General features: G+C 33.1%; 1 protein-coding gene across 4 annotated transcripts in view; it reads left to right on the top strand.

Annotated features, from left to right (window-relative positions):
• Positions 1-26748, top strand: part of LOC114336743 (sialin-like) — a 108611-nt gene extending 81863 nt beyond the window's left edge. For all 4 annotated transcript variants that reach the window (XM_028287113.2, XM_028287111.1, XM_028287112.2 and 1 more), the window contains 3 exons: positions 12061-12337; positions 18201-18321; positions 26538-26748. In XM_028287113.2, coding sequence (XP_028142914.1) covers positions 12061-12337; positions 18201-18321; positions 26538-26714 — 575 coding nt within the window. In that variant the 3' untranslated portion in view covers positions 26715-26748. The remainder of the gene's footprint in view (positions 1-12060; positions 12338-18200; positions 18322-26537) is intronic.
• The last annotated feature ends 503 nt before the right edge of the window (positions 26749-27251 follow it).

Raw genomic sequence — 27251 nt, 5'->3', positions numbered from 1 at the left:
TAGCTACAGACCTAGTCACCATTAAATCGTGGTGCGATTCGAATCTCCTGTTATTTAACGTTTCTAAAACCAAAGTCCTACCTTACAACAGTATGATGCAACCTTTAGTACTTAATAACAACAGTCTAGAGGTAGTTGAATCGGTGAAGTTCTTAGGGCTTATTGTGGATAAGTCTCTAAAATGGAACTTGCACATTGATGCCTTACACAAAAAATTAAGTTCTGCTTGTTTTGCGCTAAGATCAGTTGCTACGGAAATGAATTTGTCAACATCTAGGACCGTTTATTATGCCCTTTTTGAGTCTCATCTTCGGTACGCGCTTCCATTCTGGGGTACGTGTTGTGCGACTCAATTTGAGCGTATTTTTAAACTACAAAAGAGAGCTCTTCGTTACTCCCTGAGACTCAATAGCAGAGATCATTGCCAAGAATTCTTTAAAAAATTTAAGATATTAACTCTTCCTTCTTTGTTTGTTTTTGAATCCGTTTGTTTAATCCGCAAACATGCATCAGAAGGTCCAGAGAGACCCACTCATAACTATCCCCTTAGAAACGTGGATCATAATCTTTATCTGCCAACCCCACGGTCTGAGCTGGTTAAGTGCTCTATACTATACAATTCGAGAAAAATGTACAATCACCTGCCATCTAACATCAAATCTATTGCAGCATTTCCTGCTTTTCGCAAGGCCTTGAAAGCTTATTTGCTGGAGAAAGCTTTTTATACAGTGAATGACTTTTTTATAAACGATTTGAATTCAGCAAATTGACTTGTAGGATTATTACTTTCGAGTACTTGTGTACATATTTGCAGCGGCATAGAACTTTTGATTTACTTTCCCTTTCCCCTTTCCTCGTTTGCCTTCTTTTTGCTCTGACGTTGTATACATATTGTTTGCAAAATTTTTAATTTTTTAATGTGTACTTAATAACTGTAAAATTATATTAAGTAGTATAACTCACGCCATTTACTTGGTGTCTGTTTCTGTTTTTGTTTTGTTTGTAGTTTTTTACTATTTTTTGTTTTTTATTGTATTTTTTATTTTGTGCTTTGTCCACAAATTGTTAAAATTTTTTGACAATAAAGCATACCTTACCTATTTTACCCACGCCGGGTTGTGAGTAAAGCCTTTATAGACGGAGAGCTAGAGCCGAAAAATCATCGTCATAAGTAATATGGAGTTTTTCCTGTGAAATGTGTCCATTGTATATTGACAATTATGACCCCTTTCAGGCTGACACCTCAGTGGATACAGGAATTAGCAATAAGGGATGAAAGGGGAAAGTTAGTGCAATCATTAAAGGTTTTCACCTCATCTTTTGTTAAACCTTCATCGATTTGCATGAAAATTGGTGACTAGTTAGAGCATACCTCAAGAAATAAAACTGATTTAGTGAATACCACCCCTTCCCGCGGGTGAAAACAATTGTATTAAAAATAACCCCACAAATCGATAGAGGGACAAAATTTAAGTAAAAATATTTTAAGGGACAAATATTTTAAGTAAAATTTGTTATATAGGTTATGTTATTAAAATAAATCAATACTTTTTGAGTTATTAAAGATCAAAGATTTGTCTATTTAATAGCATAATATGCGTGAAGTTACGGATGATAAAAAGAACATATTAATTAATTGCATGTTAGTAAAATATTATTTTTATATTATTTCAATATTTAATTGAATTTTTTATATCAATATAAACTGAATATGTCCAGAAACTGGGGGTGTCCAATAATGGGTACATTTGACATATTCGAATACACGTTTGCTAAATTTATAATATCGAAATAATATAAAAATAATATTTTAGTAATCTACAATTAATTAATATGTTCTTTTTATCATCCGTAACTTCACGCATGTGCTCTTAAACAGACAAAATCTTTGATCTTTAATAACTCAAAAAGTATTGATTTATTTTAATAACGTGATATAACAAATTTTACTTATAATTTGTCCCTCTATCGATTTGTGGGGTTATTTTTAATAAAATAGTTTTCACCCCCGAGAAGGGGTGGTATCCACCCCCCAGGGTAAAAGTGCAAGTTAGCACCAAATCATTTTTATTTCTTGGGGTATGCTCTGACTAGTCACCAATTTTCATGCAAATCGATGGAGGTTTAAGAAAATAGGAGGTGAAAACCTTTAAAGACTACACTAACTTTCCCCTTTCATCCCTTATTGCTACTTCCTGTATCCAATGAGGTGTCAGCCTGAAAGGGCTGGTTATCAATATGCAATAGAAACATTTCACGTGCCAAACTCCATATTACTTATGACGATGATTTCTCATCTCTAGCTCTTAGACTATTAAGTTTCAGTCGGCGATAATGTTTTAGTATTTTAGTACATTCCTGATGTCGACCGGGGCCGACTAGCTCCAAGAAATGTAATGGCTAGGGAGCGGATTTATATGCGATCAATTTTGATGAAATATGCGCATATATATGCAGTAAAAAATTACGAAATATGCGCAAGATATGCACAAAAATTCAAAAAATGTGCATTTCGAGAAACCACAAATTTTCTGTTATATTCTATTCTAACGGGTTCTTTTATAGGGGGGGCGGCAATCGTATGTTATCTTTGAAATAAAAACATTATTTTTTATATATGCAATTTATTCACAGTGAGAAGACACACAGTGTGGATTTAGGAAGTGCAGAAGCACGCAAGACCTATAATATTCACAATAAGACATGTAAGTGCGAAGGTAATCAATAAGAATTGAGAGATACATACATGCTTCATCGATATGGAAAAGGCGTTTGACAGAATCCGAAGAAAGGACGTATGGAAGAAACTAAAAGACGGGGGAGTCGACAGGCACAACATGGAAGTAATAAAGGATATGTAAAAAATAATACAAATACAGTAACAACTAATAACGACGAATCCAGAAAATTTACTACAAGTCAATGCGTCAAATTATAGGGATGCTTGTTAAGTCCACTGCTATTCTCAGTGATACTGGGATTCCTGTTCTTAAGAGTACAGACAAAATACAAAACGAAACAATCAGACAAAAACCTAAAACTAGAACCAATCAATGAAAAAATAGTAGATGAACAACTTAGATGGTTGGGGCACGTGTGTAGAATGTCGAACGTGAGACTAACAAAACGAGTGTTTGAAACGAGAGTGCAGGGGGAAAACAAAAGTTTCCTGGAAGACCAAGAGTTATGTGGGTAGATGAAATCAGGAAAGAAGTCAAGAAGAAAGGATTGACATTGAAACTGCAAGAAACCTAACACAAGATCGGAAAACATGGAGACTGTAATGCCAAATTCAAATCCACCAGCCGTACACCTAAAGGTAGAAAGGTTTAGGACTATAATAAGTATAGTAAGTAAGTAAGTAAGTAAACTTTAATGAGGAAGCAGCCAAATATTAGCCATTTATTAAAGAAAAAAGAGGAAGAAAGCAATCTTAGAACTCACCATTTTACTACATGCTTTGCAGAATAAGTTTCCATTGCTGTAATGAAGCTCGGGATAGGTTCTGATCCAGGAATAAACCAGGCTAGATTCTTTCGGCATATTGAAATATTTTCAAACAGAAGTATTAAACAAAAACTAAACATTCCCATTGACCGACTATTTTACTGATTTACGGGATATGATCTAAAGCATGAACATTTCAATTTCCGTTAGAAAATCGTAAAACTATGGTTAAAGGTGTAAATTCTCTTAACAATAGGGTATTTAAAAGAATCACCAGAATTATAGGTACCTACTAAATATAATAAAAGTAAATAAAATTCGGATTTTCCGGTAAACCATCCTTCATCATTTTAACATCCTACAAATCATTTTATAACGGCGCGGCGTACTATAAGTACTTTGTGTAAAGATCGGGTATTTTCTAGGAAAAAATGAAAAGGCAGTGAATGAGCCGTCTCTCTTCAGGTAGTTCTCGAATTAATAGATGCGACAGCCTGTACGGGGAAATATTTTGTGTCGAATTAAAAAATTTTAAATTTTTTTTTGGACTTAAACCTTTTTAAATAGGCACGAAATATGCATGTTTCTTTAAAAATATGCAAAATTAAGTAAAGTTCTCAAATATGCGAAATATGCATGCAATATGCATTTAGCATAAAATCCGCTCCCTAGTAATGGCTATTGTAATAAATAATAACGATAATTCCTATACATTTGGTATAAGGCATGGAGTTCTCGACAAACAGTTTTCTAGAAACCTCTTCCAGGTAGCTCCTAATAAATTTATTAATAACATCGATGTACTTGGTGAACGAACAGCTCAATGTCTGTATAGAAGCATCCGGGTCCAAACAAGGTTTCATCAGATGTGAATGCAAGAACAACTGTTCGGGAAAATCTTGCACATGTGTAAAGTCAAACATAAAATGCAATTCTAAATGTCCCAGTAAAGTGAATATTTTCTGAAAAGAACAACTGTAATAAATATTGAATGTGGTACATGTATAAAATAGACTCATATAAAAGACGTATAGACAAGGCAAAAACAGCGGGTTCGAAGGGAAAAATATTCCCATGAGAGTTTTTTGCATAATCACATTCGTGATATATCCCAGAATAAGGTTCAAGAAGTCGCCCACGTGAAAAGTGGGCCAATTTTTTTTAACAATTTTTTTTTAATCAAATTGCAAGAATCAATATTTTTGGCCCGAACAATTTTTTCTTTAATTTTTTGGACCATTCTGGACAAAAAAGGTCTCTTATAATTTTTCTCTAAAGTTGATCGTTTTCGACTTATAAGCAATTTAAAAATGAAAAAAACGAAAAATGGCGATTTTCAAGGCTTAATAACTCGGTTAAAAGTTATTATTATGAAAGTCAATATATGACTAAATCAAAGTTTAAAGCCACCCCTACAAGATCCTGAAGAAAATTTTGTCATTATTTTATTACTAACCTGTGTTGAGCTGCCCCCCCCCCCCCACTTGCAAAAATCAAAAAACAAATAGCCCTGATTTATGAGCTATTTATGAGCTCTCATATTCCGCAAACTAAAAATTTTGAGCTCGTTCCACCGAGCAGGAATTTGATACTTTGGTGGGGGGGGGGCTGAGTCAGCCCCCCCCACTACTTAAAAATAGGAATATTGAATCGGTTTTTGCGGCAGAATTACGAGCTATTTATGAGCTCTTGAAATTATATAGTTTAGATTTTTGAGCTCATCCCCTTCACCCCCAAACAACCCTTTAATTGATTTAACTTAATAGAAAAATGCTGAGAAAACTTAAAATATATCCTATTGCGGATATAATTCCTATAGCTTATATACTCTAAGAATAAACTATTAAACCACGTGCACTTCGATTATTGAGCTACAACCCCTTCGCAAGAAAACCACCCTATCTTCCCGGCTTAAGAGAAAGTTGTACATAAAATGCATTAAACTAATTATTTGGCGACTACATATCATTGAATAATTTATAAGCTTCCAAATTACGCGCATTTAGATCAGTAAATTGCAATTTATTGCGTATAGTGCAGTCACTGAAGGGAAGGTAAAAATCAACGATTACCTTCAATTTCGGTGAACCTTCATCGATTTTCACGAAAATTGGTCAGTGGTTAGAGGATACGTCAAGAAACAAAGGTGACATGGTACCACCTTGCGCCTTTACCCTGAGGGTGGATACCGCCCCTTCTCGGGGTGAAAATTGTTTTATTAAAAATAACTGCACAAATCAATAAAGGAACAAATTAAAAGCAAAATTTAATATATAAAGTTAATAAAATAAGTCAATAATTAAGTATTTTCTATGGGAAATAAGCCACAATTTTACTAAAAAATGAATTTATTAACGTTTCGAAGCCCAAATCGGGTTTCGTTGTCAAAATATAAAATACTATTAAAATAAATTTTTGAATTAAAATAAATTGTCAAAATAGAAAATACTTAATTATAAAAATGCCACAAGGAAATAGCTTCAGAATAACAATAAGTCAATACTTTTTAAGTTATTAAAGATCAAAGATTTTAATTATTCGTGAAAAAAATGCATGTTATGAAGAGGTTTTTCGTAAATCACTGAAAAATTGTAAGTTTTTACAAAAAAGTTAATGGTAGTTTAACTCGTATAGCTTATATTCTAAGAATAAACTCTTAAATCACGCGCCTTTCGATTATAGAGCTACAACCCCTTCGTAAGAAAACCATCCCATATTCCCGGCTTACGAGAGAGTTGTACTTAAAATAATTTAAATTAATTATTTGGCGACTACATATCGTTTAATAATTTATGAGCTTGCAAAATATACGCATCTCAATTATTGAATTGCCATTGTCTTTCTATAGTGCAGTCACTGAAGGTAAAAATCAACTATGACCTTCGATTTCGGTAAATCTCCATTCATTTCCACGAATTAGCAATAACAACTTGGGGTTTTAACCTGGGGTATATGTCACCCCTTCTCGGGGGTGAAAATTATTTTATTAAAAATAACCCCACAAATCGAGAGAGGGACAAATTGTAAGCAAAATTTGTTATGTAATGTTATTAAAATAAATCAATACTTTTTGAGTTATTAAAGATCAAATATTTTAATTTCTGTGAAAGAAAATGCATGCTTTAAAGCGATGTTTCATAAATAACTCAAAAACTGTAAGTTTTTACAAAAAAGTGTTCATCACTAAAATTGAAGCTAATAAGAAATATAATAAATTGCTTACTTGAAAAACCCTTTAGTGTTAATTTAAAGTAAATTATTGGTAATTAAATGTATATTGTTTCTGCGACTATTCAAATCTAAGGATTCAAACTGAAATAACGGGAAAGAGATGCATTTTATAACACTTAGGTACTAAATACTTGTCAAAGTACTTAGAAATACCTATCAAAAATGAGCTCCAGAAAAAGTTGATAGCATCAAAATTCGCTCACCAATTTTCGTGAAAATGAATGGAGATTTACCGAAATCGAAGGTCATAGTTGATTTTTACCTTCAGTGACTGCACTATAGAAAGAAAATGGCAATTCAATAATTGAGATGCGTATATTTTGCAAGCTCATAAATTATTAAACGATATGTAGTCGCCAAATAATTAATTTAAATTATTTTAAGTACAACTCTCTCTTAAGCCGGGAATATGGGATGGTTTTCTTACGAAGGGGTTGTAGCTCTATAATCGAAAGGCGCGTGATTTAAGAGTTTATTCTTAGAATATAGGCTATACGAATTAAACTACTATTAACTTTTTTTGTAAAAACTTACAGTTTTTCAGTGATTTACGAAAAACCGGGCAGCTCAACACGGGTTTATTACTAAGCTGTTATTTTTAAGTAGTAATAATACGTACCATGCACGTGTGCGGCCGCTGTAAATTCTGAGTGCGAGAGAGAAGCCATTCCAGTAGTGTAGTCCGATTGTGCATCTTACTCGCACTCACATTTACAGCGGCGTCAATATGATCAAACCGCTCTTTTTTATTAATTAAAAGTTTCAGCTTAGTAGTAAATTAATGACACAGATTTCTTCAGGATCATGTAGCAGCGACTTTAAACTTTGATTTAGTCACTTTCTGACTTTCATAATAATAATTTTTAACCGAGTTATTAAGTCTTAAAAATGGCTATTTTCGCGTTTTTCAAATTTTAAATTGCTTATAACTCGAAAAAGACCAACTTTAGAGAAAAATTATTAGAGAGTTTTTTTGTCCAGAATGATCCAAAAAATCTAAAAAAAATAGTCCGGGCCAAAAACATTGATTTTTGCAATTTGAATAAAAAAAATTGTTAAAAAAAAATTGGCCCACTTTTCACGTGGGCGACTTCTTGATCCTTATTCTGGGATGTCTCACGAATGTGATTATGCAAAAATATCTCATGGGAATATTTTTCCCAACGAACCCGCCGTTTCCGCCTTGTCTAGTATGTATGAAAACGTTTAATAATTTTGTTTCTATGTTCAATAATAGGATACCTACTTGTTGTATTTTACAGTTTAGTTTTTTTTTAATTAAAATAAATGGAATTTCAAGGAAAATTTGTTTTTGTTTTGCTTATTGTTGTTGAATTAGTGTAGGGTATGGTTGTATTTGGAAGCTTTTCGGCGTTCGCGTAAATTACAAATACCCACAACACGACGTGGGTAAAGTAGATTACCCACGTCGGGTTATGGGTATTATTGTTTTGCTCAACCTCCGGTGAACGTGTTTATTTCGGCAATTGCGTACTTTCGTTTACCCACAACACGTTCTGGGTATTTCGCTTCGACCAATGTCCGAATAAATGCTGGGCTCACTCCGCGACGTGGGTAATTCACGTTGTCCACATCGCGAAGTGAGTAAAAATTTCGGACATTGTCCGAATTTAGAGTTTGAGTGTAACAAAATATAATGAGGCAAGTTGAAGAGAAATCATTAGAATACATAATATTAATCTTGGAAAATTACATTAATAGAAAAGTCTTGGATTTAAAATATTGTTTATTGTGTTATTTCAATTATTTTAATTGTTTTATTACAGTAAACTTTGCATCTGGGTCTTTTCGTCCTCTTCCTAGTTTTACTAGAGATGTCGCTGTTTTGCGTCTCAAAGGTGGAATTACTGCATCGCGGTGATTTCCCCTAAAAAGGCAGGATTGTTGATTTTTGTTTCAGAGTTGGAACTGCATAGCTACACTGATGAAGCATAAGATGAAGAAATAACTACCTGTAGATGGTGGTCCAACTCTTAATCAAATTAAAACAAAACTGCCTTTCCCCCACAAAATATTATATATTAAAAAAAGTAAGAACTAAGAAAGGATACCAAATGGAAGAAAAACAAGTTAAAATAATCTGCTCTGCAGATAAAATAAAAATGAGAATTGAAAAAGCTAGAGCAACATTTAGCAAGATGAGAAAAGTATTATGCAGTAGAGACCTTAGTTTGCAACTCAAAATAAGAATATTACATTCATTAGTGCTTTCGGTTCTGCTGTAAGGGGCGGAGGCCTGGACCTTAAAGAAAGAGATAAGCGATCGACTTAAACCATTCGAAATGTGGACCTACCGAAGAATATTAAAAATAAGTTGGGTAGATAGAATAACAAATGTTGAGGTCCTCAGAAAGATGAAAAAGGAAAAGCAAATCATGAATACGATTAAGATAAGTAAGTTACAATATCTTGGCCACGTTATGAGAGGGGATGAATATGTGTTGCTACAAACCATAATGCAGGGAAAACCAAGTATTGGAAGAAGACGCATCACCTGGCTCAACAATTTGAGAAAGTGGTATAATTGCTGTTCCATCGACTTGTTCAGAGCTGCAATCTCAAAAGTGAAAATAGCTGTGATGATTACTAACCTCCTTAGAGGAGACGGTACCTAAAAAAGAAGATGCATACAATACAATACTAATTCCGCAATATTCTTCTGATCTATTTCCTTGTGGCATAATTATGTAATATACTGTTTTTCTTTGGAAAATAAAGCCACAGTATTATAGGTCTCGATCCCGCGTATGAAAAAAAAATTAATTAATAGCAAGCTGAAAATTTGTTAATAGTTTAAGGGTGTCTAGTCGGGCAAACTTTGATATATGGGAACACTGGAACAGGGGAAGTTTTAATTGTGGAACAAGTTAAAAATTTGGAACGGTCAGACCACGAAAATGGCACTTGTATTTTGTCCGACAGAACAGACTTAAACTCTCCGAACAGAGATTAAACTCTTATGCAAAAATCAGACTGCTATTTATCACCAAATGGACGTTTTAATGAGTGGAATATTTAGAATATGTCAAATGACAGGAATTATGACAGGTGATAAATAGCAGTCTGATTTTTGCATGAGAGTTTAATCTCTGTTTGGAGAGTTTAAGTCTGTTCTGTCGAACAAAATAAATGTACCGTTTTCGTGGTCTGACCGTTAAAAATTTTTAACCTGTTCCACAATTAAAACTGCCCCTGTTACAGTGTTCCCATACGAGTATATCAAAGTTTATCCGACTAGACACCCTTAAGCTATTAACAAATTTTCAGCTTGCTATTAATCAACTTTTTTTTCATACGCGGGATCCAGACCTATTAGCTTAAAATTAATTTATTTGCAAAATTAATTTATTAATATTTTGTATTTCGATAACGTCTTGCCACGTGAAAATCGAAACGTCAATAAATTAATTTGAAACCAAAATTGTGGCTTTGTTTCTCAAAGTAAACAGTAAATTACATAATCTCTCAATGTGAAGATGATTTATAACGCATGCTGCACCAATATAACAGCCAGAAAATTTAAATGATAATTTCCCCAAAAGATACAAAATTTATGGTTATAACAGCAAATCCAATAAGATATAAATTAGAGCTGGAAGGTCAGATAATAGACCAAGTGATGGAGTTTAAACATATCCATGTATCACAATATCTAGCTACAAAAAGCTCGAAACAGAAGTGCCCTTCTGTTTCAGAAAATATCGGAAAAAAAATGAAAGGCAGAAATAAACAGCCATTAGAATAATAATGACATATATGTTGCAGAAATACGACCTGACACAGAGGGGACAAAAATTTTGCTCGAAACAGCGGAAATGAAAACCTTAGAACATTCGATGGTAAGACACTATGGAACAGAGCTGGAAGAACAGATATATGACGAACATGCAAGGTGGAGGACATTAATAACTGGGTAAGAAATACAAGAGTGGAATGAATTGACCACATAAGCCGAATGACAACAAATAGAGGAGTATGGACGGCGAGAGACGGTTCCCCATTAAGGCGCATTTTCACGGTCGATCTGGATTGAACGATTTAGATCGATTATTAAATCGAAAGCAAATTGAATATGTAAACCATAAATCGACTTGGCCGTTCGGCGGAGTGAGTCGATTCGACGGAAGTAGAAAGAATGTCTACTTTTGATAGGCGATTGTCGCCGAATCGATGTCGAACGACGGGAATCGAATGTGTAAACACCTCGTCGAACAGAAACACAACGTGCCGAAAGCTGAGTAGAGTAACTCTAGCGTGTATGAAGTTGTTATTTTTAGTACGACAAGCTGCAATTTTGGGAAAAAATGACCGAAAATGGTCAGACGCAGACATAGCAAGATTTTTGTATGCTTATCAAAACTATGATGTATTATGGAATCTACAAACCGAGCTTTATCACAATCTACAAGCGAGGCGGATTTCCTTAAAATGTGCATTATCCATTCTTAGATGATTTTTATAAGCCTCTGGATCTTCCACAACCATTTCTTGGAGCAGGCTTTGTGATGCACCATGAGTATTTCGTCTTAAAATCCACGGTCGGTCGAGTCCACCACCTTCGTTTATTTTTCTTTTTGTTTGATTTGGCGGTTTCTTCTCGAATTGCATAACAAATTAATTGCACACCTACATTAAGAATTTCACGTGACGCCATTTTGTACTACAATTAATTCAACATTCATCGACTGTCGTGTACACCTTTTTGCTTTCGGCACAGATCGAATTATGGTCGAAAAATCCAAATCGTTCAACCCAGATTGACCCGTGAAAACGAGCCTTTAGGAAGACGGTCAATGGCAAGACCACGAAAACGATGAAACGACAACTTACTGGGGTCATATTGAAAAAATAGGCAGTCATGTCTATACAAAATAAAAAGAAAAAAGACGAAATCCTGAGTACCTACTTAAGAAATGTGTTAAGAGGGCAAAAATATTATTACTCCTTATTATGCAAGGAAAAATTGGAGGATTAAGAACTTGAGCGAATGGCTTGAATGCAGTAGTGCAGAACAATAATTTAGAGCGGCAATCAATGCGGGGCCCGCATAGCCGTGATGATTTCCAAGCTTCGATAGAAGATGGAACTTAAAGAAGAAGAATGTATTATTCGGATTCCAGGTAACCTTAGTTAACCAAGCATAAGTCTTAAAACGCTCTTAATAATGAAACGCTGTTAAGTTATTGTTGATTTCAAATTAATTGCAGAACAATTTTGGAGGTAATTTTGGCATTTAGAAGGGCCAATTCGGTTGGTAAGTTGATTGGATTGCTTAAATCCTAGATAAAATAATTATAATTTAAAAAGAATAAGTGAAGGATATTGAGTTTATTTAATTTAAGTATATTTTTTCTCTTTTAGATATATTAAAATTCGACCTAAACTCATCTGGTATGGTATCTGGAGCTCCATACCTAGCCATGGCGATTATGATTCAATTTGCTGGTCAACTGGGGGATTGGATATTGACCAGAAATATTTTAAGTAGAACAAATACACGAAAAGTTTTTACGATAATAGGTTTTTCTGCCCAAGCAATATTTTTATTAATAGGAAGTTTTTGGATGTCACACATAGGCACATCAATATGCTTGATATTGGCTGTTGGAATTGGGGCATTCGCAATGGCTGGATTTGGGTAAGCTGTTCAAATCTTATTACTTAGCTCCCTAGTTCCTTAGTTCCTTAGTTCCTTAGTTCCTTAGTTCCTTAGTTCCTTAGTTCCTTAGTTCCTTAGTTCCTTAGTTCCTTAGTTCCTTAGTTCCTTAGTTCCTTAGTTCCTTAGTTCCTTAGTTCCTTAGTTCCTTAGTTCCTTAGTTCCTTAGTTCCTTAGTTCCTTAGTTCCTTAGGAAGAGGATTTCTTTTCCAAATGTGATGATTTAAAGTGTCATATTAATGCTCGATCGAATATAAATCTAATATGGGCTTTAAGGTGGCCAATATAATTTTTAAATTGAATTTTAGCAAGGTAAGTAATTATTTACTATTCTATCGACATAAGCACGTGCGTTATCGTGTACTATCACGAATATGTCATATAGACCAGGCGAAAACGGCGGGTTCGTTGGGAAAAATATTCTCATGAGATCTTTTTGAATAATTACATTCATGAGACACCCCAGAATATGGTTCAAGAAGTCGCCCACGTGAAAAGTGGGCCAATTTTTTTTTTAACTATTTTTTTAATCAAATTGCAAAAATCAATATTTTTGGCCCGGACGATTTTTTTGTAGGTTTTTTGGACCATTCTGGATAAAGAAGGTCTCTTATAATTTTTCTCTAAATAGACGGAGAGGCAGTGCTGAAAAATCTATTTGAATTTACTAAAGCTAGATTTTTCACAGTTGATTACTGTGAGTGTGTACAGAAACATACTGCGCTCGGTCAAGCTAAACGTAGAACAGGGGTTACTGAGAGTTTCTTTCCTACGAAGGTAATTAAATCCATTTACTAAGGCTGAAAATCAGTACACACATTCTAAATTAAATATAAATAAAAGTTATTATAGTCGGTCAGCTGTATGACGGGACAGAGCCGGTCGGTCGGCCCCAATAGTCGATTGAGGAAATTAAGCATTTTGGCTCGCAATTTTTTCGTCCAGCACGGATTTACTTGAAATTTTCACGGAAGATAGGGAATAGTCCAAGGATCATTTTCTATATCATGCCACTATCATACGCTAAAACCTTGGGGGTGGTTGCCACCCCATCTCGGAGGTGGGAATTTTTTATTAAATTTTAACCACGTAATTCGATGGAAAATGTGATTCTAAGAAAAAAATGTTTTTTACATTTTCTTGTAAAACTAATATTTTTAACTAATAACAGTTTTTTGACGAAGAGGGTTTTTTGAGAATACCTCGAAAAATATTCTATACATTTTTGGCGACAAAAAGTTTCTTCAAAAATTATTTTGTAGGATTTTTAAAGAACTATAAGATTGTGTAAATTAAATTCCGTAAGATCCCTTAGTTTTTAATTGGGGCGGGTTTAAAGGGCTCGAATAAGGGGATGTTTGCAGCTTTGAACAGGTATAACTGGCTAACTGTTTAGTGTAATGAAAATCTATGCAAAGGGTAATTTTAGTCGTAATTTTGAATTTTTTTCGTATCTTCAGTATTTTCGGAGATATTTTGAAGTAAAAGGTAAAAAATACCAAATTACAAAATATAAATTTTTATTTAAACTCCAATTTTTCCAAAATTAGGCATTTTAAATAGTTCAAACTCCTTGAGTGTATTTATAATATAAATATAAAAGGAACTACAAAAAGGTGAAGACCAATTTTGAATTAGGAAGGTAGTTAGGGGGTTGTTTTCACTGATTTTTGCGTAGAAAAAAGCAGGTACCGACATTTTTTTGATTATAAGTCGCTTAATTTTCATACTAGAAACTTTTTATTATTTTTTTAAAGGTCTAATTTTATACTTAAAAAAAGATTATTTAAGTTTTTCTCGAAAAATGCAAATTTTTCCCATTATTTGGCTTTGAATATTTCAAATTATGCATTTGAAGAAAAAAGCTAACCTTTAACATGCCGTATCTCGGTTTGTATTGGTCTTAAAGATATTATAGGAAAAGAATTTGATTTGTGTTACTAAAAGATACAATTTCGATATATAGAGTTTTTTGATTAAATGCATAGTTTTCGAGGTATTCTCAAAAAACCCTCTAAAAAAGTCGATTTTTCCGTCGAAAAACTGTTACTTTCAAGCGCGAATAACTCGAAAAATATTAGTTTTACGAAGAAAATGTAAAAACATTTTTTTCTTAGAGTCACTTTTTCCATCGAATTACATGGTTAAAATGTAATAAAAAATTTCCATCCCCGAGATGGGGTGGCAACCACCCCAAGGTTTTAGCGTATGATAGCGGCACGATATATAAAATGATCCTTTGACTATTCCCTACCTTCTGTGGAAATTTCAAGTAAATCCATGCTGGACGAAAAATTGCGAGCCAAAATGTTTCATTTTCTCAATCGACTATTGCGGCCGACCGACCGGCTCTGTCCCGTCATACAGCTGACCGACTATAATAACTTTTATTTATATTTAATTTAGAACGTGTGTACTGATTTTCAGCCTTAGTAAATGGAAATAATTACCTTCGTAGGAAAGCAACTTTGATACCCTCTCAGTAACCCCTGTTCTACGTTTCGCTTGACCGACCGCAGTATGTTTCTCTACACACTCACAGTAATCAACTGTGAAAAATCTAGCTTTAGTAAATTCAAATAGATTTTTCAGCGCTGCCTCTTGGTCTAAAAGTTGATCGTTTTCGAGTTATAAGCAATTTAAAATTGAAAAAAAAAAACGAAAAATGGCAATTTTCAAGGCTTAATAACTCGGTTAAAAGTTATTATTATGAAAGTCAGAAAGTGACTAAATCAAAGTTTAATGCCCCCCCCCCCCCTACAAGATCCCGAAGAAATTTTTGTCATTATTTTATTACTAAGCTGTTATTTTTAAGTAATAATATTGAGCGCCATGCACGTGGTAGCCGGCCATAAATGCTGAGTGCGAGAGAGATGCCACTCCGGCCGGCGCGGCAGTCCAATTGTGCTTCTTACTTGCACTCACATTTACGGCCGCCTACCACGTGCATGGCGCTCAATATTATTACTTAAAAAAAAACAGCTTAGTAATAAAATAATGACAAAAATTTCTTCGGCATTTTGTAGGGGGGGCATTAAACTTTGATTTAGTCACTTTCTGACTTTCATAATAATAACTTTTAATCGAGTGATTAAGCCTTGAAAATCGCCATTTTTCGTTTTTTTCAATTTTAAATTGCTTATAACTCGAAAACGATCAACTTTAGAGAAAAATTATAAGAAACCTTTTTTATTCAGAATGGTCCAAAAAACCTACAAAAAATTATCTGGGCCAAAAAGTATGGATTTTTGGAATTTGATTAAAAAAAATTGTTAAAAAAAATTTGGTCCACTTTTCACGTGGGCGACTTCTTGAAACTTATTCTGGGATGTCTCACGAATGTAATTATGCAAAAAAATCTCATGGGAATATTTTTCCCAACGAACCCGCCGTTTTCGCCTTGTCTAATATGCAATGCCGCTGCCAAATGGCAAAACATGATCTAAACTTTTTTCAATGTACAGCATTAACCCAATCACCTCCACACTACATTAAAAACATTTTAGAAAATCATGTTTTACCATTTTCTAGTCACATTGGATATGATAGATCCGTGCTAATGTACAATAACGTCTTCATGTTGCTAGAATAGTGGATACTTACTGTGTTGTTGGTCTAGTTTATGAAATAGGTGCCATAATTAGACAACACATAAGTGGCTGGATGGCAGTTATGAGAGGGGCAGCCGAAGCTCGGGCAAATATGTATGTTAAGGATTGAGAATGAACTTATGTTTATGTTTAAACTTATGTTTATGGAAAGTAACCAGCATCGGGACTACGTGCATTAGAGTATTCTATTGTAATAATCTATTATCGTCTTCTCAAAGAACATAGACGGTAAGAGAAGAAGCGTTTAAATGGGACAAATGGTCACGTTTGTTTGTCACTTCAACTCAAACCAAGTCAAAATCTTTATTTTTAATATATTAAATTGTTACATTGTTACATAAAAGTACAGGTGTAAGGCACGCATGTGAAAGTTTGCAGAATGAGCGAGGCGAGTTCTGCAATTGACATGAGTGCCTTAAAAATGTACTTTTTAACACGCATATCATACAATGTTTTTTCTACAAACGTAATTACAGGACAATATCTACAAAAACTTTTACTTGAACTTGACTGACATTCCATTTTTATATTTTTTTGACATTATATCAAAATTGCCTATACGGTCAATACGAACTGCAGTGCCTTAAAAATTTTAAAGCACTAGTGCCTTAAAGTAGCATTTTTAACGCTCGCATGGAGTGCTAAAAATTGCATTTTTAACACGGTTGTAGAAAAAAGCTTATAAAGGTATGAAAACTTCAATATTAAACGTATATATTTTTTATTGCATATAAATAAAATTTTATAACTTGAATTTAAAAATGATTTTGTTCCAACACAACGAAAAACTCTTTGTAATCTCTTTGTAAAAACTCAAAGTAACTATTTGTTATAATTTATTCCTACCCAAAATATCATCCACGAAACTTTTTAAAAAAAATTTTAAAAAAAATTCGATCAAAAATTTTATTTTTGTCAAGACTTTTTTTGTTAAACTTTTTAAAACATTTTCGAAATTATTTCATTGAATAATTGTCCTGTTCAAAAAAGTATTCAATGATACTTTTAAGCAAGAACTATTAAGTTAATTAATATTAATTGTTCTCATCGTCTCTACCGTCAGAAACTGCACTGCTGTGCTCGCAGTTTTAATTTTAGTATCGGATTTTTGGAAGTTCCAGAAATCTTGCTATAGCAGCAGGAATTTTTCCAAACGAATTAATTCCATTTGGATTTCTGGTACATTTATCTTTCACGTATTTCAGAAAAAATCGCCGACGTCCGACATTTGCTAGTCGAAGAGCCGCATATTTTCGGTAAATATCCAAATAGATTTTTTCAATAATAGTAAAACAGTAATGAAGTACCCATATCTTTCACATCGTCAATAGTCAACTGACAAAGCTCCTCCCTGCGGCAGGCACCAAATATTCCCACAATCACAGCTACTTTTATCAGAAGATACTCATCATCTAATGCACACTTCAAAAATTAGTCAATTTGGTATCTAGTCAAGATTTTTGATTTTTTATTTTTTTTGGCCGGTAACCTTCTGCTGATATTTGCTGATATCTACGTCGCTATTTATACGTAGCACATATTTGATCATCGAAATTCTACCACAAAGATGATGCCTTCCACACCTTTGCTTTCTCCTTAAAATACGCCAGAACTACAATTTCAGTATATTTCCCAGAAACGCCTTTCGCTTCACACCATTTCTCAAACTTATTTTAAGCGATATTGTATTGCATTCTGGATTTCCTCGGCAACAAATCCAGGATAGCTCGACTGGCCGCTACCTCTATATCTTGAAATTGATCTTTTTCTACAATATTTTCTTGCATTTTAACGAAAAATCCACAACCGAGTTTTAAAAAACTAACAGACTGACAGATGCTTAAAAACTTCCGTAAACAATGAAGTCAACAATGGTTGCTAAGGTCCGTAATTACCGTTGTAATTTAAAACTATATCCTTTCAATGTATTAAAGGTTTTTAAAATTTAATTTAATCTGTATTATTGCATTTTTAACACTTTTGTAGAAAAAATATTGTATGATATACGTGTTAAAAGTACATTTTCAAGGCACTCATGTGAATTGCAGAATTCGCTTCACATGCGTGCCTTAAAATTGTACTTTTAACACTTATATCATAAATAACTATTCTCAGTTCGTTGCGTTATGCCCTATAGTCAGACGATTTTTTTCCATACCTGTATATGAACCTTTAACGTTGTTATCATTATGAATTTAATGCGCAATATATCTAATTTATGTAATTTTTTTTAGCGTAAGTGTCCTAGATCTAGCTCCAAGATATGGAGGAACTACAATGGGTTACTGCAATACTTTTGGAGCTGCAACTGGTGTCATTAGCCCCATTGTGACAGGATATATAGTAACTGACACGGTACTTGTATTTTTTATAATAATTGTCGTTTACGTCTTTGTTTGAAAAGAGTGGTTACAAGGGTACTTGCAAACGTGGTTGCAAAGAAACTATAATAAGAAAATAAATCAATTAAATAAAAATTAGAGAATTTTTAGCGTGAAACGCTAATGATTGGATGACAGATTTTGAAAAAGTAACAGCAATGGTCATGAAATTAATAAATGAGGAAGTTGCTCAACCGTTTAAAAAATTAAAGAAAGCTGATAGTCCAAGCAATGAAGCTCAAAATAGGACAAAACCTCGCAATTTTTACAGAATGGATAAATTTGCTTGAAAATTTGAAAATAAGTAGTGGATAGTCCAAGGATCAAAATCTATATGATGCCGAAAGGCGCTTTTACCATGGGGGTGGTTGCCACCCCATCGCGGGGATGGAAATTTTTTATTATATTTTGATCGCAAAAGTTGGTAAAAACATTCTATACATTTTTTGATAAAATTAATAGTTTTCGATTTATTCGCTATCGAAATTGTTAGATTTATATCGAAAAAATCAATGTTTTTAATAAGTTTTCTGCTAATAACTCCAAAAGTTTTCGTTTTATCAAAACAACTTTATTTAAAAAAAAATTACCTTTTAAAAAAATAAACAAAATCATTTTTTTTATTTTCCTAAAGACCAATAGTAATCGAGCTTAGTGATGAGCAAAACAAGAACAAGACCAAGACCAGGCTAGTCTTGGTCTTGGTCTTGTTCTTGCAAGCTTGGTCTTGGTCTTGGTCTTGCAGCTAAAAGGCAGTCTTGGTCTTGGTCTTGGTCTTGCACTAGCCGGTCTTGTTCTTGGTCTTGGTCTTGCTGCAAGAGTCTTGCTGGTCTTGCTTTTTTGGTAGTAATAATTTGAACCAAACAATTTCGAATAAAATGTACACTGAAATAAATAAAGATGTGAAGAATGAAACTATATTTTTTGCTTTAAAATTTTAACAGAATGTAGAATGTAGTTTCACACGGATACCAATTTTAACATTATACATTCACCTAATGACCTAATTATTTCCCTCTATATAAAGAGATTAGAGTATATTTTTATAATGGTAATGTTTATCAGTAGGAAAAGCCTGCATTTACAACCCTTGTTGCAATTGCCGGCCTTCGGTTGTGTCACGTTGTGTTTTGCATGCTGTCGATACCTGCCGCCTGCCTTCAGACCACGTCTTGAGTCTGGATTATTGTTTATTGCCCCTGTATTTTAATAAAATGTTAAAGAAAAAGAGCTTCTTAAAGGTGCCACAAATGGTCGGGGACCATCAATTCACGGATTTTACGAAAAGGGATAAACGGTTTATAGTTGTTAACAGATAATGATCTGCTCCTTTCACTCGAACACTGTAGTATTTATCCTACGAGGGTCAAATTTAAGAACATAAATTAAATTTTTTTAAGAGAACACAAAAATCAAATATTTTTTACTCTATTTAATCATTATTTAATATAATTAACTTTTTTATAAACTAACTAAAACATACTTTTTAGTAAATACGTACATATTTACCATACCTATTTATAGACCTAATACTGTAACATAATAACTAAACCTAATGGGGAGTTATAAACGCTTAATTCTGTAATTTGTTATCTTGCAGTTCTTTAATTTTAATTAAACTACATTGCTCTCGTAACACGATTTATTCGCACTTTTTATTTTCACATATTTTTGGATTGAATACCCATTATGACATTTAAAAAGTTGAAAATATTCGGACGTGGGTAGTAAAAACTAGAATTTAAAACACACTGAAATGATGCGCATGCATTTCAAGTGCGGCACATACTATTTGTACTACTGGCCTTTCTGGGGAAAACCTAGATTCTTCCAAATGTTTTCAACTATGAAATCAGTAAAATTCTTTACGCGTTTGTCATCCGGGATTTTCACAAATAATTCAACTTCCAACTTTCGTTGATTGTAAAAAATTAATCCAAAAAATAATTTTAAAAATTTCCCAGTATCGGAATTTTTGTCATTATATTCAGAAACTGAACTTAAGCTTTGGATTTTGCGATACCAAGCTTGACACATTACAATCGACAACCAGTTATTTTTTATTCAGGCCACAATGCTTTTACAGCATTGTGAATCCCGAATCCCTTTTCAAAATCTATTATGATATTTTTTGTATTCATTTTAAATCTAACGACCTACACTTTTCCTCGATTATGCGAAAAGAATTGAAATAAGTGTCAGTATTTTTATTAAACAAAAAAGCGAAAACTACTGGTACATAAAAACCGTTTTTAATTGCATTTTTTTTAAATGGATTACCCTATCTATAATTACATTTTTTTGTCTTACAAGTAATTTCAATTGTTCTTGAACTGTCGCCGTTTGAAAACTTGCCTTCTGGACACTTTAAAGGTTTAGAAAATGCAAACCGTTTGACTTAAAACGACTTAAAAATATAACCAAAATATTATGTATTTTAAAAATTCGATATTGTTTAAGGTTTCTTACAATGTCAGTATATATTATTGAACTAAAAAAATAAAGTTAAATAATAAAAACCAATTTTTTTCAAAAAAGTGCAAGAGTCTTGCAGGTAGGTCTTGTTCTTGCGTGGTCTTGCAAGGTTCGGTCTTGGTCTTGGTCTTGTTCTTGCAAGCTTGGTCTTGGTCTTGGTCTTGCAACCAAAAGGCGGTCTTGGTCTTGGTCTTGGTCTTGGTCTTGCTGCAAGACCAAGACCAAGACCGCAAGACCAAGACCAGTCTCGCTCATCACTAATCGAGCTATACCATATTATATGTTAGCTCTTCTTCGTCAAATGCTAAATATTGTAGATTCAAAGTCAAAAGACGGGAGAACTATGCATTTTTCGAGGACAACTTGTTCAAACTAATTTAAAGTATTTAAAAATATCTATCTCCAGGTATAAAAAAAGTCTCTAGCTCAAAAATTAAGTGACTTATAATGAAAAGAATGTCAGTCCCTATTTTTTTCAGCTAAAAAGTAATCGGAAGCAACCTCCTAATCAACACCCTAATTAAAATTAGTCATTGACCTTATTTGGTCTTCTTTATTTATGTATTATTAATAGGTTCTAGAAGTTTTACCGGCTTAGAATGAATAGTTTAAAAAAAAATGAAGTTAAAAGCGAATAACGAATTTTTCTAGTTTGGAAAGAAATGACCCGTGTTGAGCTGCATCCCCCCCACCCCCACTTGCAAAAATCAAAAAACAAATAGCCCTGATTTATGAGCTATTTACTAGCTCTCATATTCCGCAAACTAAAAATTTTGAGCTCGTTCCACTGAGCAGGAATTTGATACTTTAGTGGGGGCTATTAGCCCCCCCCCCCCCCACTACTTAAAAATAGGAATATTGAATCGGTTTTTGCGGCAGAATTACGAGCTATTTATGAGCTCTTGAAATTATATAGTTTTGATTTTTGAGCTCATCCCCTTCACCCCCAAACAACCCTTTAATTGATTTAACTTAAGAGAAAAATGCTGAGAAAACTTAAAATATATCGTATTGCGGATATAATTCCTATAGCTTATATACTCTAAGAATAAACTATTAAATCACGTGCATTTCGATTATTGAGCTACAACCCCTTCGCAAGAAAACCACCCTATCCTCCCGGCTTAAGAGAAAGTTGTAGGTACTTAAAATGCATTAAACTAATTATTTGGCGACTACATATCATTTAATAATTTATAAGCTTCCAAATTACGCGCATTTAAGTCAGTAAATTGCAATTTATTTTGTATAGTGCAGTCACTGAGGGTAAAAATCAATGATTACCTTCAATTTCGGTGAACCTTCATCGATTTTCGCGAAAATTGGTCAGTGGTTAGAGGATGCATCAAGAAACAAAGGTGACATGGTACCACCTTGCGCCTTTACCCTGAGGGTGGATACCGCCCCTTCTCGTGGGTGAAAATTATTTTATTAAAAATAACTGCACAAATCAATAAAAGAACAAATTAAAAGCAAAATTTATTATATAAAGTTAATGAAATAAGTCAATACTTTTTAAGTTATTAAAGATCAAAGATTTTAATTATTCGTGAAAAAAATGCATGTTATGAAGCGGTTTTTCGTAAATCACTGAAAAACTGTATGTTTTTACAAATAAGTTAATAGTAGTTTAATTCGTATAGCTTATATTCTAAGAATAAACTCTTAAATCACGCGCCTTTCGATTATAGAGCTACAAACCCTTCGTAAGAAAACCATCCCATATTCCCGGCTTAAGAGAGAGTTGTACTTAAAATAATTTAAATTAATTATTTGGCGACTACATATCGTTTAATAATTTATGAGCTTGCAAAATATACGCATCTCAGTTATTGAATTGCCATTTTCTTTCTATAGTGCAGTCACTGAAGGTAAAAATCAACTATGACCTTCGATTTCGGTAAAACTCCATTCATTTTCAAGAATTAACAATAACAACTTGGGGTTTTAACATGGGGTACATGTCACCCCTTCTCGGGGGTGAAAATTACTTTATTAAAAATAACCCCACAAATCGAGAGAGGGACAAATTGTAAGCAAATTTTTTTATATAATGTGATTAAAATAAATCAATACTTTTTGAGTTATTAAAGATCAAATATTTTAATTTTTGTGAAAGAAAATGCATGCTTTAAAGCGATTTTTCATAAATAACTCAAAAACTGTAAGTTTTTACAAAAAAGTGTTCATTACTAAAATTGAAGCTAATAAAAAATATAATAAATTGCTTACTTGAAAAACCCTTTAATGTTAATTTGAAGTAAGTTATTGGTAATTAAATGTATATTTTTTCTGCGACTATTCAAATCTAAGGATTCAAGCTTAAATAACGGGAAAGAGATGCGTTGTATAACACTTAGGTACTAAATACTAGTCAAAGTACTTAGAAATACCTATCAAAAATGAGCTCCAGAAATAGTTGATAGCATCAAAATCCGCTCACTAATTTTAAATTATTTTAAGTACAACTCTCTCTTAAGCCGGGAATATAGGATGGTTTTCTTGCGAAGGGGTTGTAGCTCAATAATCGAAAGGCGCGTGATTTAAGAGTTTATTCGTAGAATATAAGCTGTACGAATAAAAGTACTATTAACTTTTTTGTAAAAACTTACAGTTTTTCAGTGATTTACGAAAAACCGCTTCAAAACATGCATTTTTTTCACGAATAATTAAAATTTTTGATCTTTAATAACTTAAAAAGTATTGACTTATTTTAATAACTTTATAAAATAAATTTTGCTAATAATTTGTTCTTTTATAGATTTGTGCAGTTATTTTTTACAAAATAATTTCCACCCCAGAGAAGGGGCGGTATCCACCCTCAGGGTAAAGGCGCAAGGTGGTATCATGTCAACTTTGTTTCTTGACGTATCCTCTAACCACTGACCAATTTTCGTGAAAATCGATGAAGGTACACCGAAATTGAAGGTAATCGTTGATTTTTACTTTCAGTGACTGCACTATACAAAATAAATTGCAATTTACTGATTTAAATGCGCGTAATTTGGAACCTTATAAATTATTAAATGATATGTAGTCGCCAAATAATTAATTTAATGCATTTTAAGTACAACTTTCTCTTAAGCCGGGAAGATAGGCTGGTTTTCTTGTGAAGGGGTTGTAGCTCAATAATCGAAATGCACGTGATTTAATAGTTTATTCTTAGAGTATATACGCTATAGGAATTATATCCGCAATACGATATATTTTAAGTTTTCTCAGCATTTTTCTCTTAAGTTAAATCAATTAAAGGGTTGTTTGGGGGTGAAGGGGATGAGCTCAAAAATCGAAACTATATAATTTCAAGAGCTCATAAATAGCTTGTAATTCTGCCGCAAAAACCGATTCAATATTCCTATTTTTAAGTAGTTTGGGGGGCTGACTCAGCGCCCCCCCCCCCCACTAAAGTATTAAATTCCTGCTCAGTTGAACGAGCTCAAAATTTTTAGTTTGCGGAATATGAAAGCTCATAAATAGCTCATAAATCAGGGCTATTTGTTTTTTAATTTTTGCAAGGGCAGCTCAACACCGGTAAAGAAATGTCCTTTGCTTCAGAATATAAATATTATCGTCAGAGATACGAAAAAATGTTTAAATACAAAATTGTTGCTTAGTTAATTCTCAAGAACCTGGTTTGCAAAAATGTTTTCTACGGTAAAAATTGAGTGAGCTATTGACAATTAAAACTTGTAATAACATGTAAAAAACCACCTTTACCAACCCTTTCAAAGTCACTTCTTTTTGCGACTGAGGATTTTAATATTAATAGGCTTATAGATCTTGTAAAAACCTACAAAACTCTTTTTTACCAAACTTTCTGAAATAAAAAATAAAAAAGTTAAAAAAAGTTTAAAAAGGTTAAAAAATCAATGTATTAAAAAAAGGAGAAATAGAATTGGAAGCATAATAATGTAAGTTAGCGGTGTTTTTAGTCATTGGCCTTATTCATTCTTCTTTATTGATGTATTATTAATATATTTTATTAATTAATAGATTTCTATTGACTGTCTTATGATGATAAGTTTTAAAAAACTGGAGTTAAATGCTAATAACGAATTTTAGTAGTTTAAATATGAAATTGTAGGTTATTAAATTCGCAAGAACATGGTTTGAAAAAAATTTTTCTACGGCAAAAATTGAATGAATCGTAAATGAGTATTATTGAAAAACATTGATTTTTTCTATATAAAACTCACACCTTCGATAGCGGATAAATCGAAAACTATTTATTTTATCAAAAAAATGTATGGAACATTTTTAGTTTAGAATAAATGTTTTTATCAACTTTTGCGGTCAAAATATAATAAAAATTTTCCACCCTCGAGATGGGGTGGCAACCACCCCCCATGGTAAAAGCGCCTTTCGGCATCATATAGATCTTGATCGTTGGACTATCCACTACTTATTCTCAAATTTCCAAGCCAATCGATCCATTCTGTAAAAATTGCGAGGTGAAAAGCTTCGGTTCCTGGACTATAAATCAAATCTACCAGATGATATCCTTGGGGAAATATGGACAGCTTTTGGAAATCAAGAAATAAATTGACAAACCGACTTGATTAACAAACATTTTTAACGCGGAACAAAAATGCAAGAGGAAGTACCTAGTATATAAGTTAATGTTTACAAAAACACAGGAGATCTATTTATAACAATATATAAACTACATAAACCTGCTAAGTCACAGGATTGGCAGATACGTGAAGAAGCCAAAATATGCAAAAATCAGTTTGGATTTATGCAACAGATGCAATTTTCTTAAAAGGTACCTGGCGGAAAAATATAGTAAAAAATCTCGTTAATTTTGAAAAAAAAAAAACATGTGACAAAGTTCCTCGATAGGTTCTGTGGTAGGGGCTAATAAGAAAGGAGTTCCCAGTACGTATGTGAAGACTGTAGGAGAGATGTATGAGGAGTAACAACTAATCTTAGGACAAGAAGTATGCGAAGGACTAATAAATTTCATTTGACAGAAAGAGCGGATCAGTCCTTATTCATTCTCATTAGTGTTGAATCAGATAATAGGAAATCGACAGGGTGCATTCTTTGGTGAAAAATTATTTAAAACAGGGTACAAAAAAAAACAGATAAAAAAGATAAAGTTATCTCTACAAGTAACATTATAACTTTGGATTGTGAAATGTATAATATGAAAATAGGTTTAAGTACCTTGGATCGGTATTGCAGAGTAGTGGGGAATAGATTGAGATGAATGTTCTAGAGTTAGGGACGGATAGATGAACTGAAAGAACGTGGATGTTCTGTGATAGAAAGAATCCAATGAATGGAACTGAGTTTTGAGCAAATAGAAAGACAAACACAAACAGCGAATGCGTATGAAGCAAATGACAATGTGTAGGTACTTATATGGATGAGTGGCATGACAAAAAAAGATAAAATTACGAATGAGTATATTAAGTGAAATCTAGAAGTGGCAGCAATTGGTGCTAACATGAGTGAGCATTAGATTAAGATGATTCAGGTAGGTTCAACTTTGGGACGCTCATGATCCATACAATACCCAAATTCCTAAAAGGAGTACGAGAGCAAGACGTGGGGATAAGCTTAGGTAGAAGTGAGTAAAGAGCGTTGATATTGGTATGACTCCCTACGTGAAATCTTATGGGGATATATAGATATGTCGTGTAGATATTAACATTTTTGTTCCAATTTCTTTCTACTATTATTTTATTTCTGATTCTTTATTTTTTACAGACAAGCGTCCATCAATGGAGAATAATCTTCTATATTGCAGCATCTATATACGTTGCAGGAGCTATTTTTTATGGTTTATTTGGTTCATCAGATCTGCAAGCTTGGGGACGAGAAGACGAAAAACCTATAGAATTGAATAATACTAAACATAAACAAAACAGGGTCGAACCAGATTAATATGTTTTTGTATAAATAAATTATTTATTAGTTATTATCGCCTTTACTTTAAAATACACTGCGCGTCAGAGAAAACAGGCAGCCCACAAAGTTAGTCATTTTTAATGTTTCGAATTTCGTAAAGTTCGCAACACCCTGTGGAACATTCTAGCATTTATAAAATACTGAAATTGAAACCCAACTATACTCTCACGTTTTCTTAACATTTTGTTTTTTGATTCATTGGCTTACGTTGGATTTGGATAATAAAAAAGTTAGGTACATTAACGACTAGCCCCGTTCTTCATCAATACAGGTGTTTCTAAATAAGTGGGATAAACTTTAAAGGATAATTCTGCATGAAAAAATAATGACCCTTTGCTATATAAACATATGTCTGCAAATGCTTCGTTTCCGAGATACGGGATGTTGAATTTTTTCCTACAAACTGACGATTTATTTATTGCTCTAAAACTGGTTGAGATATAAATGAAATTTGGTAGGTTTTCAGAGGTAGTTATTGCGCACTTTTTGAATTAGGAATTTTATATTTACCAT

The sequence above is a fragment of the Diabrotica virgifera genome, chromosome 3, assembly GCF_917563875.1.
Source record: "Diabrotica virgifera virgifera chromosome 3, PGI_DIABVI_V3a".
Lineage (NCBI taxonomy): Eukaryota > Metazoa > Arthropoda > Insecta > Coleoptera > Chrysomelidae > Diabrotica > Diabrotica virgifera.
This window is presented reverse-complemented; position numbering and strand designations above follow the sequence as displayed.